Raw genomic sequence first — 14,513 nt, forward strand, 5'->3', positions numbered from 1 at the left:
TCGGAAGAAATCCGTCAGCAAGAACTGTCTCCCGTTTGATTTCTAAAGCAGGCTGAAAGCGATGGAAACGGGCCTTTGTATTCTGCGAGGTCTTCTCCTGTTTTTAAGCAAGTACAAAATGCATCTGCATGAACACTGTGGGGTTCCGCCTCGGCCAGCCTGTCCGTGGCCCCCAGGCCACCATGGTGCCTCGAGAAGGCCACTCCGTAATGACAGTGAACTCTGTGTTTCACCCTGTATTGATTCTTAAATGGTCCATTAAGACAGAAACATTGAGTTGTTCATAGGGTGAGTCAGGGTAGCACATATACGTAATTGTTTCACAGAGCTTAAATTAAGCAACCAGCATGTCGCTATGAGCTAAATCGGAGTATGGGGGAGAGCGGTGTCCAGGATGCACCCTAGAACTTTCCTGGAGCCCCAGATCTGTGAGCTCCAGTAAACGTACACCTTTCCTCGGAAGACGAATGGCCAAGGCCTCGGTACGTGGCGCTGGCTCCCTGTGGGCGGTCGTCCCACGATTTTTCTTGTTGCCGAGTGCCGCTTCCCCAGTTTAGAGTGAGGACTTGTCTGAGGCCACATAGCCTGCAGGGACAGGGGACCGTGGGCATGTGTGCCTGCCCCTGCAGGGTCCTCATTTTCTGTCCACTCCTCTTCCCCACTGACCACCACCCACCCCTGCCCCTGTCCCCAGGAGTCTGCTGGCTGATGTTGGTGTCCTCCCACGTGATAGGTTAATTATTGATGACATGGTAATTTTTAATTATTAATTTGGCACTTCCGCCCTCTTAATATCTGGCCACGGGATTGCTGTTTGACCGCTCGTACCCAGACCTGTAACAGCACCCTCTTCCCACAGCCCGAGGAAGGCAGGGCCCTGCTCACTGAGTTCCCCAAGCCGGGACTCTGGGTTTGTCTCCACGCCTCCCTCCCCCCAGCCCGGGTCCCCCGACCCCGTCCACTCTACCTCAGCCAGCTCGTGCCCGTGGCCTCTGTCCTCAGTTCCGGCAGAGACTGCGCCGGGCAGGCCTTGGTGTCTCGCCACTGCTCTTTCAGGGGACTGCGCTCTTTCAGGGGGCTTCCGTCTCTCCACGTGTCCGTACCCTTCGGGGCCCTGTGTGATCTGTCCAGGCCTCCCCCGTGGCGTCTCGGCTCCCAGGCCTCCTTTGGGCACGTGTCGCTTTTCGCTTTGTCCTGTTCTCGTGCCCTGACGCCTCGTGAGAGGAGGGAGCCGAGGCTGTTGTGTGGGGAGCAGGCGAGGCAGGGAGGGCCACGTGTTCTGGAAAGATCTGTGAGCTCATTCATCGAGCACGCACCTGGTGAGGTCAGATTGGTAGCTGCAAAACTCGTTTTCAAATTCAAGGGACGGTACTTAGCCCGCGTGTGATCCCGGGCGAGTTGCTTCATTCCCCTAGGCCTGCTCCTCTGCATAAGCCAGGCCGACGGGCTCCACTTCACGTGGCTTTGTGTGGCATCAATGGGAGAGCGGAGCTGAGAAGCGCGTTCCCCGAGTGCCTGCCGCGTGCCAGGCTCTGTCACAGAGCAGGCGGCGGCCGCCTCGCCCCTCACCCCCTCCCCACGGCGGCACCGCCGTCAACCCCAGTCAGAGAGCAGGAAACAGAACGCCACAGCCCGGGGCCGGGGCCAGCTGTTCCCAGCAAGTGTCCTGTCGTCCTGCCAGCGAGGGGCTGTCGCCTTTGGCAGGGTGAACGTTTTGTTGTCGTGGGCCCTAAGCCCCTTGCTCGTTAAGTGGGTGTCACGTGGGGCTGTGAGGGGGACAAATGAGATGGTGAATACGTGACCGGCAACATGGAGTCAGCCTCAGCTGTTATTTGCCATGTTGTTAAAAAGTGACGGGTCCCGAAATTGCAGAACAAAAGGGAGTCGGTATTATTAGAATGTATTGGGGTACAAATAAGAGACACTAACGGTAGCGTAAGCACAGTTAGACTAGGACGTAGGGGTGTTTAACAGAGCTCCCAGCGGGAAGGCAGCGAGGCCACGGGAAGCGCGGAAGCTGAGCCATGCGCGGCTGCCCACGGCCCGGCCCAGCCCGGCCCAGGTTCCAGCTCTGTCCCTTCCCTGGCCCTTTCCCACACCTCTAAGTATGCTGGGTCACACCCCTCACCTTGTATCAACCAGGTTCTCTGAGAGACAGAACCAAGAGGATGTGCAGTTTTGTGCACATGTGCGTGCACATATACAGATGGTGCACATGGGTTTATGTAAGGAATGGGCGCTCGTGATTGTGGGGGAGCAGGTCCAAAATCTGCAGGCCGGGCAGGCAGCCCGGAGACCCAAGAAGGAATCGCAGGTTAGCGTCTGCAGACAAAACTCCCTCTGCCTCGGGGACCCCAGTTTTTTTCTCTTAAGCCGTTCGACTGATTGGACGAGGCCCACCTACGTTAGGGAGGGTGGTCTGCTTCACTCAGAGTCGACGGATATAACTGGTACTCTCATCTGAACACACCATCTCAGCATCCTCTGGAGCTGTGTTTGGCCAAATGGACAACCTGTTCTGGCTAGACTGACACGGAGTTACACATCAGAGTCTCTCCACGTGCATCTCTTTCTGTCATTTTCTGCCATTTTCTGCCATTTTCTGTCATTCTCTCTGGTGTTCTCTGTGCCATCTTTGTCTCTCTGCGTTTGCTTCAGGCCTTCTTCTGTGAAGAAGACAGACAGGCTTCCTCTGGCTCTCGGGCCAGTCGAGGTCAGAGGGCGGGGACCTGGAGGTCCACAGGTTCATGTGTCAGCAGCAGCCACATTGTGATCCTGTCTACCGCAGCTTCAGCCACCACGTAGCCCTCCTGGTGGCTCTGGTGGGCCAGGGCTAGTGTCATTGTTGAGTGCTGCTCTGTTCCTGTGTCTCCTAGAATTTCAGGGAAGGGGGCTTCCTGACTGGCCTAATTAGGGCTCCATGTCCACCTGTGACCTGGCCAGCTGAGGCTGGGCAGAGGGGTCATGCTATACAATCACGGCTGAGTGTGGCCCACCCATCCTGATGGGTAGGTGAGCTGAGCAGGTGCCCTGAAAGGTATCTCCCATACGGGCAGGTGGCAATGCAGTGGCACCGTAGTTATTGAATCGCCTCTAGAATGTCGGTAAATATTGATAAATACAAAACATGTTGTTCCTTGCCAAAATTTATGCTTACCTTAGTGATTCTCCTCTACCTACGAATAATTTTAAACGTCGAGAGTCACTGAGATGCGCGTTTGGCTGTGACCCTCGCCGCTGCTAACGTTCCTTCTTGGCTTTGGCCGTTTATTTCCCAGAGGATGACGTGGACCTGGAAGCTCTGATGAATGACATGAACTCGTCCATGGAGAGCTTATTCCCAGCCAGCAGCATGCAGTCGGACACAGTGCCCCTGCGTCAGAATGGCCAGCACACCCACGGCCAGCCGCCACCCGCGGGGGCGAGGCCCCTCCAGCCACAAGCGTCCGGGCGGCAGAAGGTGCAGCGCTCCCAGCCCGTGCACATCCTGGCCGCGAGGTGGGTCCCGGCACCTCGGGGGCGAGCAAGCGCTGTTGCAGAGACACGATGCTGCCCTCGGCTAGCCGAATGGCGGTGGGGATGATGGCACTGGCCACGTGAAATCCATGGGCAGGCACGTTCCTTCTCTCTGGTTGGCATGACGACACTGGGCTGGACTTGGTACCCACTTCAGTTTAGATGACTTGTGCTGAGCGCCTGCTCCGGGCCAGCCCCCGTGTCAGGCGGAGGGATATGCAGGACCATCACAGGACGGGGCTCTGGAAAGAAAGAAATGACGGGGCAGTCAGTTGAGGACACCAAGGCCTCACTGCCCAGAGCGGGGTCCGGGGACCAGGCACAGTGGTGTCCCCTGGCGCTTGTCAGACATTTGGTCACATTCCCCGGTGGAGTAAGTGGAAGAGGCACAGCCTCTGTGGACAGGCCAGAGCTTGAGGGCGGGGCTCTGGGAGTGGAGAGGGCTCCTTGCGGGGAGGGTGGGGGGGCAGATCTCGGAATCGGGTGTCGAAGGGTGAGTAGGAGCTGAGGGGTGGGGGAGAGATTTCATGAGTAGAGGAGATGACGTGTGTTGTCTCAAACGGCAGGATTCCCTTTTCACAGGTGAATAATATTCTGTCGTATGTATATCCCGTGTTTTCTTTATTCATTTGCCCGTAGATGGACAACACAGATAGTATGTTGAGTAAATAAGCCTCTCACGAAGAACAAACATTACGTGATTCCACTTAGATGAGGAATTTAAAATAGTCGAACTTCTAGAAGCAGAGTGAAATGGTGTTGCCAGAGGCTGAGGCGGGGGCTGGTGGGGAGAGGGACATGCGAAGGATTAGCCAAAGCGTAGGAAGCCTCAGTTGCATAAGGTGGTCGAGACCTAGGAGTGTAGTGTGCAGCGTAAAGCCTGTAGTTAACTATACTGTGTTGTATACTGGAAAACACGCTAAGGCAGATGTTATATTGTGTTCTTAGCACAGTAACAACAACTGTAATAATAAAGAGGGCAGGAGGAAACGTCTGGGGGTGGTAGATGTGTTTATGGCAAGACTGTGGTGATGGGTCATGGTGTACGTATCTCTAACTCATGCGGTTGCATACATTAAATACATATGGCTTTTGTGTGTCAACCTTACCTATACAGAGCGGTTTAAAAAAAGAGGTGATCCTGACAGACGGGGACTGAGTCCTCACGATCTCTGCGAGCTGGTCCGAGGGGAGGGGCGGGGAAGGAAGGGCTTGGAATAGGTCAGTGAGGGGAGTGGATTTGGGTTCTGGCAGATAATTCTGGCGGCCTGGGTCAGGGGCTGGTGGGAGAGAGGGTAACCAGGCCGGCAGAGCTTGGCTGATTGGGAAGCCATTTCAGGGACTAGCCCAGGAACGATCGTTTCCTGGCCTGGGATGGAGAAGAGGGACGGACTGGATTTGTCAGCACTCGAGTTTTGGAGGGTGTCGGGGGTGCCTCGGCTCTGTCTCCAGTGCCTGGAAAGCGTGTGCACGGAGAGGTCAGTGGGGCAGCAGTTGTGAAGGGCAGGGTGTGGAGGGCATGGTGGACCTTCTGAGCTGAGATCCTTATGAAATCAAGCTGGGAAATGCCCCACGGCTGCCCCCCAGGTCTGCGTTGGCTCGGGCGAGGTTTCAGGTGAGGATGGTAGAATAAGAATGGACCAGGGATCGAGGCTTCCCTGTCGCCCTGGGCCTTCTGGGGGAGCCCGCGACCGGCCGTCTTGGGCCCGGGTCAGGCTGGCGTTCTGGCGGCTGCCCCTCCCTCAGCGCTGCATCTTCCAGAGACCTCGCTTCCTGTTCCTGACCTTCACGAATAGTCACGTTTCTCCAGCAAAATGGGTTTATCTGCAAAGAACAAAGAATCACAATTTCGGACATGTATAATGACAGACCACACTCAAATCCAAAGAAACAAAGGAGACGAGCCTTCTTTTATGGACTGGGGAGGGGCTGTTGTAAGCCAAGAGTCCATTGGAGGAATCCGAACATTGGAAGTATAGTGGCTTCTCATTGGCTGAGTTATGGCAGCCTCTCATTGGCTGAGCTGTTACCGGGCAGGAAGGGGTCTCTTCTTCCTCCTGCTGAGGTAGTAAGGTAGCATCACTTCCTGTGTGGGATTCAAGGTACGCCTCTTCCTCTGGGCTCCATACAGTGTAGTTGAGTGACATGTGCCTGAGAGTTCGCTCTTCCAGCTTCCAACTCCATTGAAATTAAGTGTCTGTTTATTAACTTTCACACTTTCATGGGGTGGGGGCAGAGGCATTCTCCTGCTTCTGGAAACCTCCATGAGTCTCCTTCGGTCTGACATCCTGGGTTTTGTCTATCAGTTTACACTCTTGCTGGGGCAGCCTGCTGTCTGGAGAGGCCAAGTACTGTCTGCAGCTGGGGGCAGCGACTCCAACAGCTTGTCATTGGCTGCCTCGTGGCTTCCTGCCTTTTGTCACATCCGTCCTCCCAGAGTCTGTCCCCCTTTGCTCCCTGGAGCATCACCCCCATGTTCTTAACTCCCGATGAGTTCAGTCTGGAGGAAGACCCTTGTTTCTCCTGTGAGTTGCTCTGGGTCTGCATTCTCTCAGTCACCCACCTATGGCAGCCTCCCAAAGCTGGGCCGGGCTGGAGGATGGCAGGGCCACCAGGCCTGGCTCCTTGCCAACTAGTTGCTCATGACCTGTGAGCCTAGAATTGTGGCTGAACTCGGCCCCATGCCCAGGAACTGCACTGAGTCCCACAGGATAGCAGGCGCAGACCTCAGTCCTAGGGCCCAGTCTCTTCCTACTGACTTCCTCTCACAGAAGTAGTAGTGATTCTTTCCTTCAGTTGCTTTTAAAAACTAGGGTAACCAGTATAGGATCCCCAAAGATTGATTTTTTTGTGAGGGTCAGCCGAGTACTTCCTGTGCATGCCCAGCATTTCCTGTGTGCCCAGCACTTCCTGTGTACCAAGCTCTTTCTTGTGTGCCCAGCACTTCCTGTGTACCAAGCACTTTCTTGTGTGCCCAGCACTTCCAATGTGCCCAGCACTTCCTGTGTGCCCAGCACTTCCTGTGTGCCCAGCACTTCCTGTGTGTAAGTCTCTGCTGGGTCCTCATTTATTAGCGAGTGTAATGGTTGCTGCGGCCGTACTAGGTAGGTCTCTGCAGCACCAGGGGACATGACTTGGCCATGCTTGGTGAGGAGGAACCCAGGGTGCAGACCCAGGCTGAGGGGTGCTGAGGGGTGCAGAGGGCCTGGAGCACATTGAGCATGGTGCTGGGAGCCAGGCCCCGTGGAGCACTGTCACTCTGAAGTTGCTCAGAGGGAGGCAGGCAGGAGAAGCAGGGAAGGCTCCCTGGAGAGGTCTCCGTGGAGCCCCCAGATCCGGAAAGAGGGGGAGTGGGCTGCAGGGAGGGCAGAAGGGGGCCGGGAGTGGGTGGGCGCACAGCCCCAACATTCCTGTGTCCATCTCTGACGCCGAGGTGTCTGCGTCTCGGCTCCCTTCCCCGCAGCCCTGTCTCCTTTTGCAGTTGTGAAGGGGCGTATCCCTTGGCTGTGCGCCTCTGGAACAGGGATTTTTTTTCAGCTTTGCGTAATGTCCCTCAGTTTTGCTTTGAAAAGTATCTGTGAACTGCTATAAAGTCAACACAGGACTTGTTTTTTCAATTTTTAAAAAATAATTTATTCATATAACATAAAGTTAATCACATATTCAAGTGAAATTCATACAACAAAGTTAATCACTTTTTACGATTCAGGGGCATTTAGTAGAGTCCATGTATCATGCAACGACCCCTCTACTAGTTCTAGAACATTTCCATCACCCTGGCGGAGACCCCTACAATCAAGCAGCGTCTCCCCATTCTGCACTCCCCATTGGCAACCACCAGTTTATATTCTGTCCCTGTGGACTTACCTATTCTAGATGTTTCATGTAAATGGAATCAATGTGACCTTAGATAACGTCACACCACTGAGCATAAGGTCTTTTGTTTTTTGACACGGATTTTATTTTTAAGAGCATTTTTATGTCCATAGCAAAATACAGAGATTTCCTGTACACCCGCCTCCCCACTGCGTACGTAGGCTCCCCGTCATCAGCATCCCCCACCAGAGGAGTGCACTCGTTACAACCGATGAACCTCCGTTAATACGTCCTTATCCCTCAGAGCCCGTAGTGTACGTTATAGTTCAGTCTTGGTGTTGGACAGTCTATAGGTTTGCACATCACAAATCCATTACAATATCGTGCAGAGTATTTTCGCTGCTCTCAAATACATAGGACTTTTTAAAAATGTTCAAAACAGCCTACTAAAGAGAGAAGCTTTGGTGAACCACCGGAGCATCAGAACATCAGCATCTGTAAGTCAAAACAAAAGAAAACTCATATTCTTTGCGTTTGTCACCGGTTAGAGGTCGCGGGCCAGAATATCTTGACAGCAGGCGTGGCTACATCTCCTTCTCTCTTGTTCTGTACAAGGGACACGTGTCAGATGGACGCTCTGCCAAGGCAGAGGCTGCTATGGGAAGACCGAGATTTGTGAACAGCCAGAGTAAAGTTCCTGGCACGCGGTCAGGGGATGATAGAAAAGGCTCTCCTGCGCTCCCAGCACTGAGCTCCTTTGTGCCACGAGAACGCTGGCACTGTAAAGCAGGGCATCCCTTCCCGGTCCACGTGGAGTGGCTGGACGGGCTCCTCCAGAATCAGGACACCTCGAAAACGTCCGCGGTATCCACTTCTCTTGTAATAAACCTCAAGGAAGCGAATGGATCATTAATTCAGTCAGATTGTAAAATTAGAATAATTTTTTGAAGATACAGCCTAAACGAGGGGTTTATAGGGGGCGGGCGTACATGAGGAGCGGCAATGCTGGGGCGTTCGTACTGCACCGGGGGCGACACCCTCAGATGGACAGAGGGCCTCCACTCTCAGGAAGGCCCTGGACACGAGGGCAGGAAGCTGCCCGCCGAAGCCCCGGGGAGAGGAAGCACAGGGCACTTTGCATTGTTTCTGCTTTGGCTTTGAACTTAATTTTTTTTTTTGGCTATTTTTCATAATTGCATCTGATTCGTCCATCTCTGTGTGCGTTTGGTGAATCCGGGAGGAGGGGGCAGGTAGCTCTGGAGAGATGCTGAAGACAGGGCAGTGTGGCTCAGAAGTGGCTGTCAGTGGTGTGAGGCGCACAGGGTGTTTCTGGGGTGGCATAAACATGGGCTTTTGTGCTCTGGGGTGCACAGCGACATGAAGCATTTATTTCCAATTAATTCAGTGTCAATGACCTTTTTGTGTAAGGAAGTATTCATTCCCCAACTCAGATGAGGAGCAGGAAGCCTCTTCTGGTATTTCATTTGGTTAGAGAAATACTCGTTTCAAGGTCGATGGGAAATAGTTCTCCTGACAATGTTCTCACTCACACAGTCTCCTCAAGCCAGGGACTCAAGGCAGCAAACGGGCGAGGTGTGACCTGCGTGCGCCCACGATGGTCGCCCCTGAGGGAGGGGACCTGTGCCCTTCGAGTCTGAGATGGCAGCTTTTTATTTTTTTAATGTTTGATTGTGGTAAAATACACATAACGTAAGATTTACCATCTCAGCCATTTTGGAGGGAGGAGGGTATAATGACAGCCATGACAGCAGACAGTTCCTTGGTGTCACATACATTCACATTGTTGTACAGCCAATCTGCAGAACTTTGTCGTCTTGCAGAATCGACACTCCGTCCCCATTAGACATGAACTTGCCCTGCCCGTCCCCCAGCGCCGTGCCCTCCATTCTTTCCCTGGGTGACTTCGACTGCCGTGGGCGCCTTCAGACCCCCCGAGCCGTCCTGCTGCCATCACTCGGTCCCTCTTTCTTTTGGGGTTTTCCCGGGAGCGGGACTGCTGGATCACGTCTGGCGATGGCAGCTTCTAACCTGTGTCTGTCTCTTCCCTCCCAGGCGCCTGCAGGAACAAGACCAGCAGTTTAGAACCTCGTCTCTGCCGGCCATCCCCAACCCTTTCCCAGAGCTGACTGGCACGAGGAGCCCCCCTGGGCTAGAGCCGAGTTCCTTGCCTCCCTCCTCCTCCTCCCCTCCTCCTCCTCCCCCTCCTCCCCCTCCTCACTCCTCCTCCCCCCCTCCCTCCCCTCCTCCCCCTCCTCCTCCGAGCCAGGTCACCATTGCGAAGCAGGTGAGCACACCGCCGCGCCCCACCCCCCGTGAGTGCCCGGCTGCTTGGCGGAGGGGCCAGGGCCCTGCTGGCTCGTTGCTTCAGGAAGAAGGGAGGGAGACTGTGGGGTCTTCTCGGTTCTTTCCCTCTTGCAGCTGGACTTGTCTTGTGAAGCTGTTTTATTTATTGGCCAAAATTTCCTTTAAGTTGGGGATATATCTGTATGTTTTAGGAGTCTCGTAAAAATGGTAGAAAATAATAACAGTTTGCTGCTTCAAGCTGGGTTTTAGTTTTCTGAAAAAAAAAAATGTCATCATCACGTCATCTTCATTACCCAATAATTCAGGGTAAACGAGGTGCCGAACGCTGGCCGACCTTCAGTACAGTGGAACAGGGTCCTTATTACAGCTCTGACTTTGACCATGATCTGCTCCAGGTGGAAGCATTTCCACTTGACCCAGAAGATGACAGCCACCTTTTTAAACCAGTAGTTTGTACATTAAAAGAGGACTGTGAGGTACTTATTATACGGCCTTGCCCCCCGGGAGGAAACCGAGGCCCAGAGAGTCGGTAAGACTGGTCAGAGCCAGCCAGCAGCTCCCTCCGACCTGGTTGGCAGGTCCTGGGCGGGTCACAGGCTCAGCAGGAGACCCAGGGATGTTCGGGGGGTGTGGGGAGGCTAATATGCCAACAAGACGACACCTGGCGTCTGGCATCCGCTGAGGGATCGCCGTGTGCCAGGCACTGTTCGGAGTGGTTTACGCATTTACTTTTTTATACGTTCGTTTGTTCCTCAAAACCGCCCTACGAGCGGGGTGCGCATGTTACCTCTGTCCGGTAGACTGGGACTGAGGCCCAGCAACGAGTCGGTGGCCCCGGGACGGGATCCGGTGTGAGAGGTGGGGCTGGGCGTGAGGTGTAGGTGGCAGATCTGGAGCGTCACCGAGCGTGTGTGACCTGACCACGGGGTCCGGAGCCTCGGGCGTTAACTGCTAGACTGAGCGCTTCCTGGGCCCGCGACGGTCCACGAGTGAGCTTCAGAGTCCTTGGCGGTTTCCGCTGGAATCAGCTCTCTCGCTGCTCTCGCCAAGCTCGTTACCTTCGCGGCCCCCCCTGAAGGGGGAGGTGCCTTTCCTTGCACCCGCTCCGTCCGCACCGAGCAGGGTCCTCGCGCCCAGAAAGTCATTTCTGCTGGGGCCCGCCAGCTGCCAGGCGCTGGCCCTTTCCCACCTCACGCCTCCGGCTCAGGCTGCATCGTCCCACCCTCGAAACCTAGTGAGTGGGGTGAGTGGCCCTGTCTGGAGCCAGAGCTGGCCGGGTGTCGTGCTTTGTCGCATGCGCCTGGAGCACCTCTGGGATGTCTGCCTCTCTGGTGACCTTCTGCTTCCAATAAGGGTCTAGACAAGCTGTCTGTGGATTGGTCGCCGGGGTTGTTTAAAAAGTTACTCATCCTAAAATAAGGTCGTGAAAATATTATCTGGCTCTCGCAGTGGTTGGCAAGAAAACGGGCCTCCACCCCCGTGGACTGTCCAGCTCTGTAAGCAGAATCAGGAAACCCAGGAATTTTGCCTGCTGTTTTTCTTGGGATTGGCGTTAGCTCCCATGAGGACATTGTGTTGGTGTCTGCGTTTCTGTCGCCCAGATGCCTCCGGCCCGTGGGGACCAGCGGGTGCAGGAGCTTGTAGAAAGTCAGTGTTTCTCATCGTTTCTGATCGGCTCAAAGGGATGGAACTTGCGGTGTGTGCCCTCGCTCCTGACTTCCCATCTCGTGAAAAGTGTGTTTCTCCAGCGCTGCTGGTCCTGATCTCCAGGCGGCCCTGAGCTCCCGCCAGCGTGGGACTGTGACCTGTGACAGGACAGGCGGCCCCCGCCGGGCACGGGAGGCGGGGCCTCGGCTCTGCCCCTGCCTGAAGGAGGGAGATCTGATGTTCCGTCTCCTTTCATGTGAACTCAGGAAGCAGCCGGTCGCGTCCGGTCGCGTCCAGTCCAGGGTCGCCACAGCCTATGGAAACGTATAAAGTGCACTGCACGTGCGGGGCCCACCACGCACCTCTGCCTCGCTCACGGGAAGGGCCTGGTCCCCGTGGAGGTGGGAGAAAGCGTCCTAACGGAGAACGGGCCACCAGCTGGACGCCCCTCCCTGTCCAGTCAGAAGAGGGGGAGGAGGTGGAGAGAGGCTTAAAAAGCATCAAGGCAGGAGCGAGCGTCTTGCCAGTGCCTCGGGGACAGCTTCTGAACGCCCCTCTGGGACCAGTGGCCCCGAGCGGGACCCGGGCCTTCCCCTTCACCCTCGCCCTCAGGGGGGCCGTGAGGCCTTCAGAGGAGAGCTCCGTGCCGACGGACAGCTGACGATCAGCGAGGAGTGCGCGGGATGACGGCGATTCGGGGGGCTGGGCCACGGCGGGTGTGGATTCCTCCGGGCATCCCCTCGTCGTCCGCCTGTGGGAGAGTCACCAGGAGGCACGCGGCCACCCGCTCCCCGCCGCAGGGCGGGCTCTGCAGACGCCCGCGGCCCCCGCGGACGGCCCGGCATTCGTGCTCGGGCTTCGCTTTTGGCACCTGCCTCGTGGTTACTGCGCATTTAATCTTCACGTTTCTCCAAACTGCAAGGAAGACGCCGTTTTCAAGGGGAAACCGAGGCCAGCGAGAGGAACGACTTTGCCCAGGGCCGGAGCGGCCGGTGAACTTGGCCGGCGCATTCTGGCCGCCCACCCAGGGCCTCAGCGTCCCCTCCCCCCCACACCCAGCGTGAGGAGGACACCCCACATCCACTGGGCCTCCTGTGGGTCGAAGCACCTCCCCGGAATGCAGCGGGGCAGGCGGTGGCGGCCCGCGGGCCGGGGTGCGGGGCGGGGCGCGGAGGGCGTCTGCATCAGCGGAGCCTCCTCCTGGCGCCCGCTTGCTTCCTCGGGGACAGCGTCCCCCAGGACGAGGCCGGGCCCAGAGGGGACAATGCCCTCGCTCCCCAGGGTGCAGCCCGGGGTTGCAGTGCACCCAGGACGACAGGGGACTCTGTCTCAGACTGCGAGGGGTGATGCCACGGCCAGCGGAAAGGCCACCAGTGACGGGCAGCGCCCTCCAGCTCCGCCGCCCCCAGCTGCCCCGGGGTTTGGGGTTCCTCCCAGGGCAGGTCGGGGACTTCGGGCGTCACGCGCTCTCAGGCCGCATTTGGCTGCGAGAAACTGAAGGCCGGATTGGCTCGAGAAGGGGAGAAGGCACGGCAGCCTTGTCCTGTGCCACAGAACCTGTCCCGTCTCCACGCTGAGGCCTGATGCGCGTGCCCCGCAAAGCGACCGTCCCCACGCCGTCCGGGAGCCGGGGGCCCAGACGTGTTAAGTCGTGGGGAGAGAAACGGAGGCCGGGTGCGGTGTGCACGGAGCCGGCAAGACACAGTGAGTCGGGTCATGGCGCCGATAGCGAGGACCGTCACATTTGGAGGAAGCAGAAGCCGGGAGCCAGCAGGAGCGCTGGCTGACGGAGCCGGAGCCGGACGGAGAGGCTGAGGGAGGGGCCGGGGAGGAGGGCCGGTTAAGGGAGCGCAGCGACCCTCACAGAAACGCGCATTTCTGCGTCTCCGCGGCTTGCACGCTCGCCGCTTAGAGACAGCGGGGCAGCGGGTTCCCTCCTGCAGCTAGCGACGGTTTCCCTGGAGATGCGTCGTGACTTGTGGCAACGAGTTTTCCCATTCGTTTTGCAAACACGATTAGTCGCTTATTTTAACCCCATTATTAACAGGGCATAAATATTGTCTTCGTTCGATGAGCTCTTTCCCTTCGCTTAATTTTAAAAATGGACCTTCCGGAAGTGAGCTACCTGCTTTGCACGTGCGTTCGCTACGGCGCAGACCGGCTCCCCCAGGCCTTGCCTCCCATCTGGCGAGAAAACGTCCCTCCGTCGCCAAGTGCAGGTTACCCCCAGCGTGTGCCGGTGTGGAGGTGACACCAGGCCTGCTTTGCCTGGCCGGGGTCGCAGCCTCCCAGGGGCCTGTCCTGGAGCCCCAGTGGCTGCTTGCTGTCAATGTCCACCTTGAAGCCCTCTGCTCATACCCGCGCGAGCCCTCACTTCTGGTCCCTCCACAGCATGCCTGCTGCCCATGCTCTGGACACTCGAGGTCCCATGGTCGTATTGGGACAGGAGCCCAGGAGAGCATTGCCTGGGCTCCCAGCAGAACAGAGAAGCTGCTGCCTGATGACAGTCACTTAAGGCCTCGCCAGCTCGAGGATCCGCCCGAGATACCCAGCCGATCCTGTCATCTTAGGCGAGAAACCGATTAGCACCCCCAACCTGAAGCCCTGTCTCTCCCGTTCACTGCCATGTCCTCCCGAGGGATGGGTGGGCAGCTGACACTTTCCCTCCACCCGTGGAGGGAAACCGAGTCCGCCTGCCTTGGGGATGACTCAGGCCACTTGGGCTGTGGCCCCCCATTACCCTGCTGTCCTGCCCCGCCCTCCATGTGCCACTTGTCTCAGTGCTCCCCACTGCACCCCAGGACACTCATCCCTGTACACGCAGCCCAGGAGTTCTCCTCCCACGGGCTGTGGAACCCCAGCCCCCCGAGTTGCACCGTGAGAAGAAACACGAGGCCAGGGGCCTGGGGACCTTGGGCTCCCTGTCACCTCTTAGAAACGCACATGTCACCATGGGTTTCGGAGAGTCTGCAGGGGCCCACGGGGGAGACCCTGTGTGACCGCAGCCCCCAGAGCTGAGACGCTTCCGGGCACCGAGCCGCAAACCTCGCCCAGAACCGGGCCGGGAGGGGCCTCGCCATCCCAGACCAGTGTTGAGGCGGCGAACGCCATCCCCTCCGCAGACCTCCGGGGCCCTCGCCGGCGCAAGGAGTCTCTGCCCTCAGGCCCTTCCCCTTTACGCCATGCGCCACCCTCCACGGCCGGCAGGA

At 57.1% G+C, this 14,513-nt stretch overlaps 1 protein-coding gene across 6 annotated transcripts in view; it reads left to right on the forward strand.

The window, feature by feature from the left end:
• GRB10 (growth factor receptor bound protein 10) overlaps window positions 1-14,513 on the forward strand; it is a 123,254-nt gene that overhangs the window by 83,485 nt on the left and 25,256 nt on the right. For 3 of the 6 annotated variants that reach the window (XM_039862819.1, XM_039862820.1, XM_039862821.1), the window contains 3 exons: window positions 3,279-3,498; window positions 9,406-9,526; window positions 9,596-9,637. The exons of 1 other annotated variant lie outside the window; for it this stretch is intronic. In XM_039862819.1, the coding sequence (XP_039718753.1) occupies window positions 3,279-3,498; window positions 9,406-9,526; window positions 9,596-9,637 (383 nt within the window). Of the gene's footprint in view, window positions 1-3,278; window positions 3,499-9,405; window positions 9,638-14,513 lie in introns of all 6 variants that reach the window. 2 more of the 6 variants (XM_039862817.1, XM_039862818.1) reach the window with 1 other exon arrangement.

Source organism: Pteropus medius, unplaced genomic scaffold (assembly GCF_902729225.1).
Source record: "Pteropus medius unplaced genomic scaffold, Ma_sr-lr_union100, whole genome shotgun sequence".
In the NCBI taxonomy this organism is placed as follows: domain Eukaryota; kingdom Metazoa; phylum Chordata; class Mammalia; order Chiroptera; family Pteropodidae; genus Pteropus; species Pteropus medius.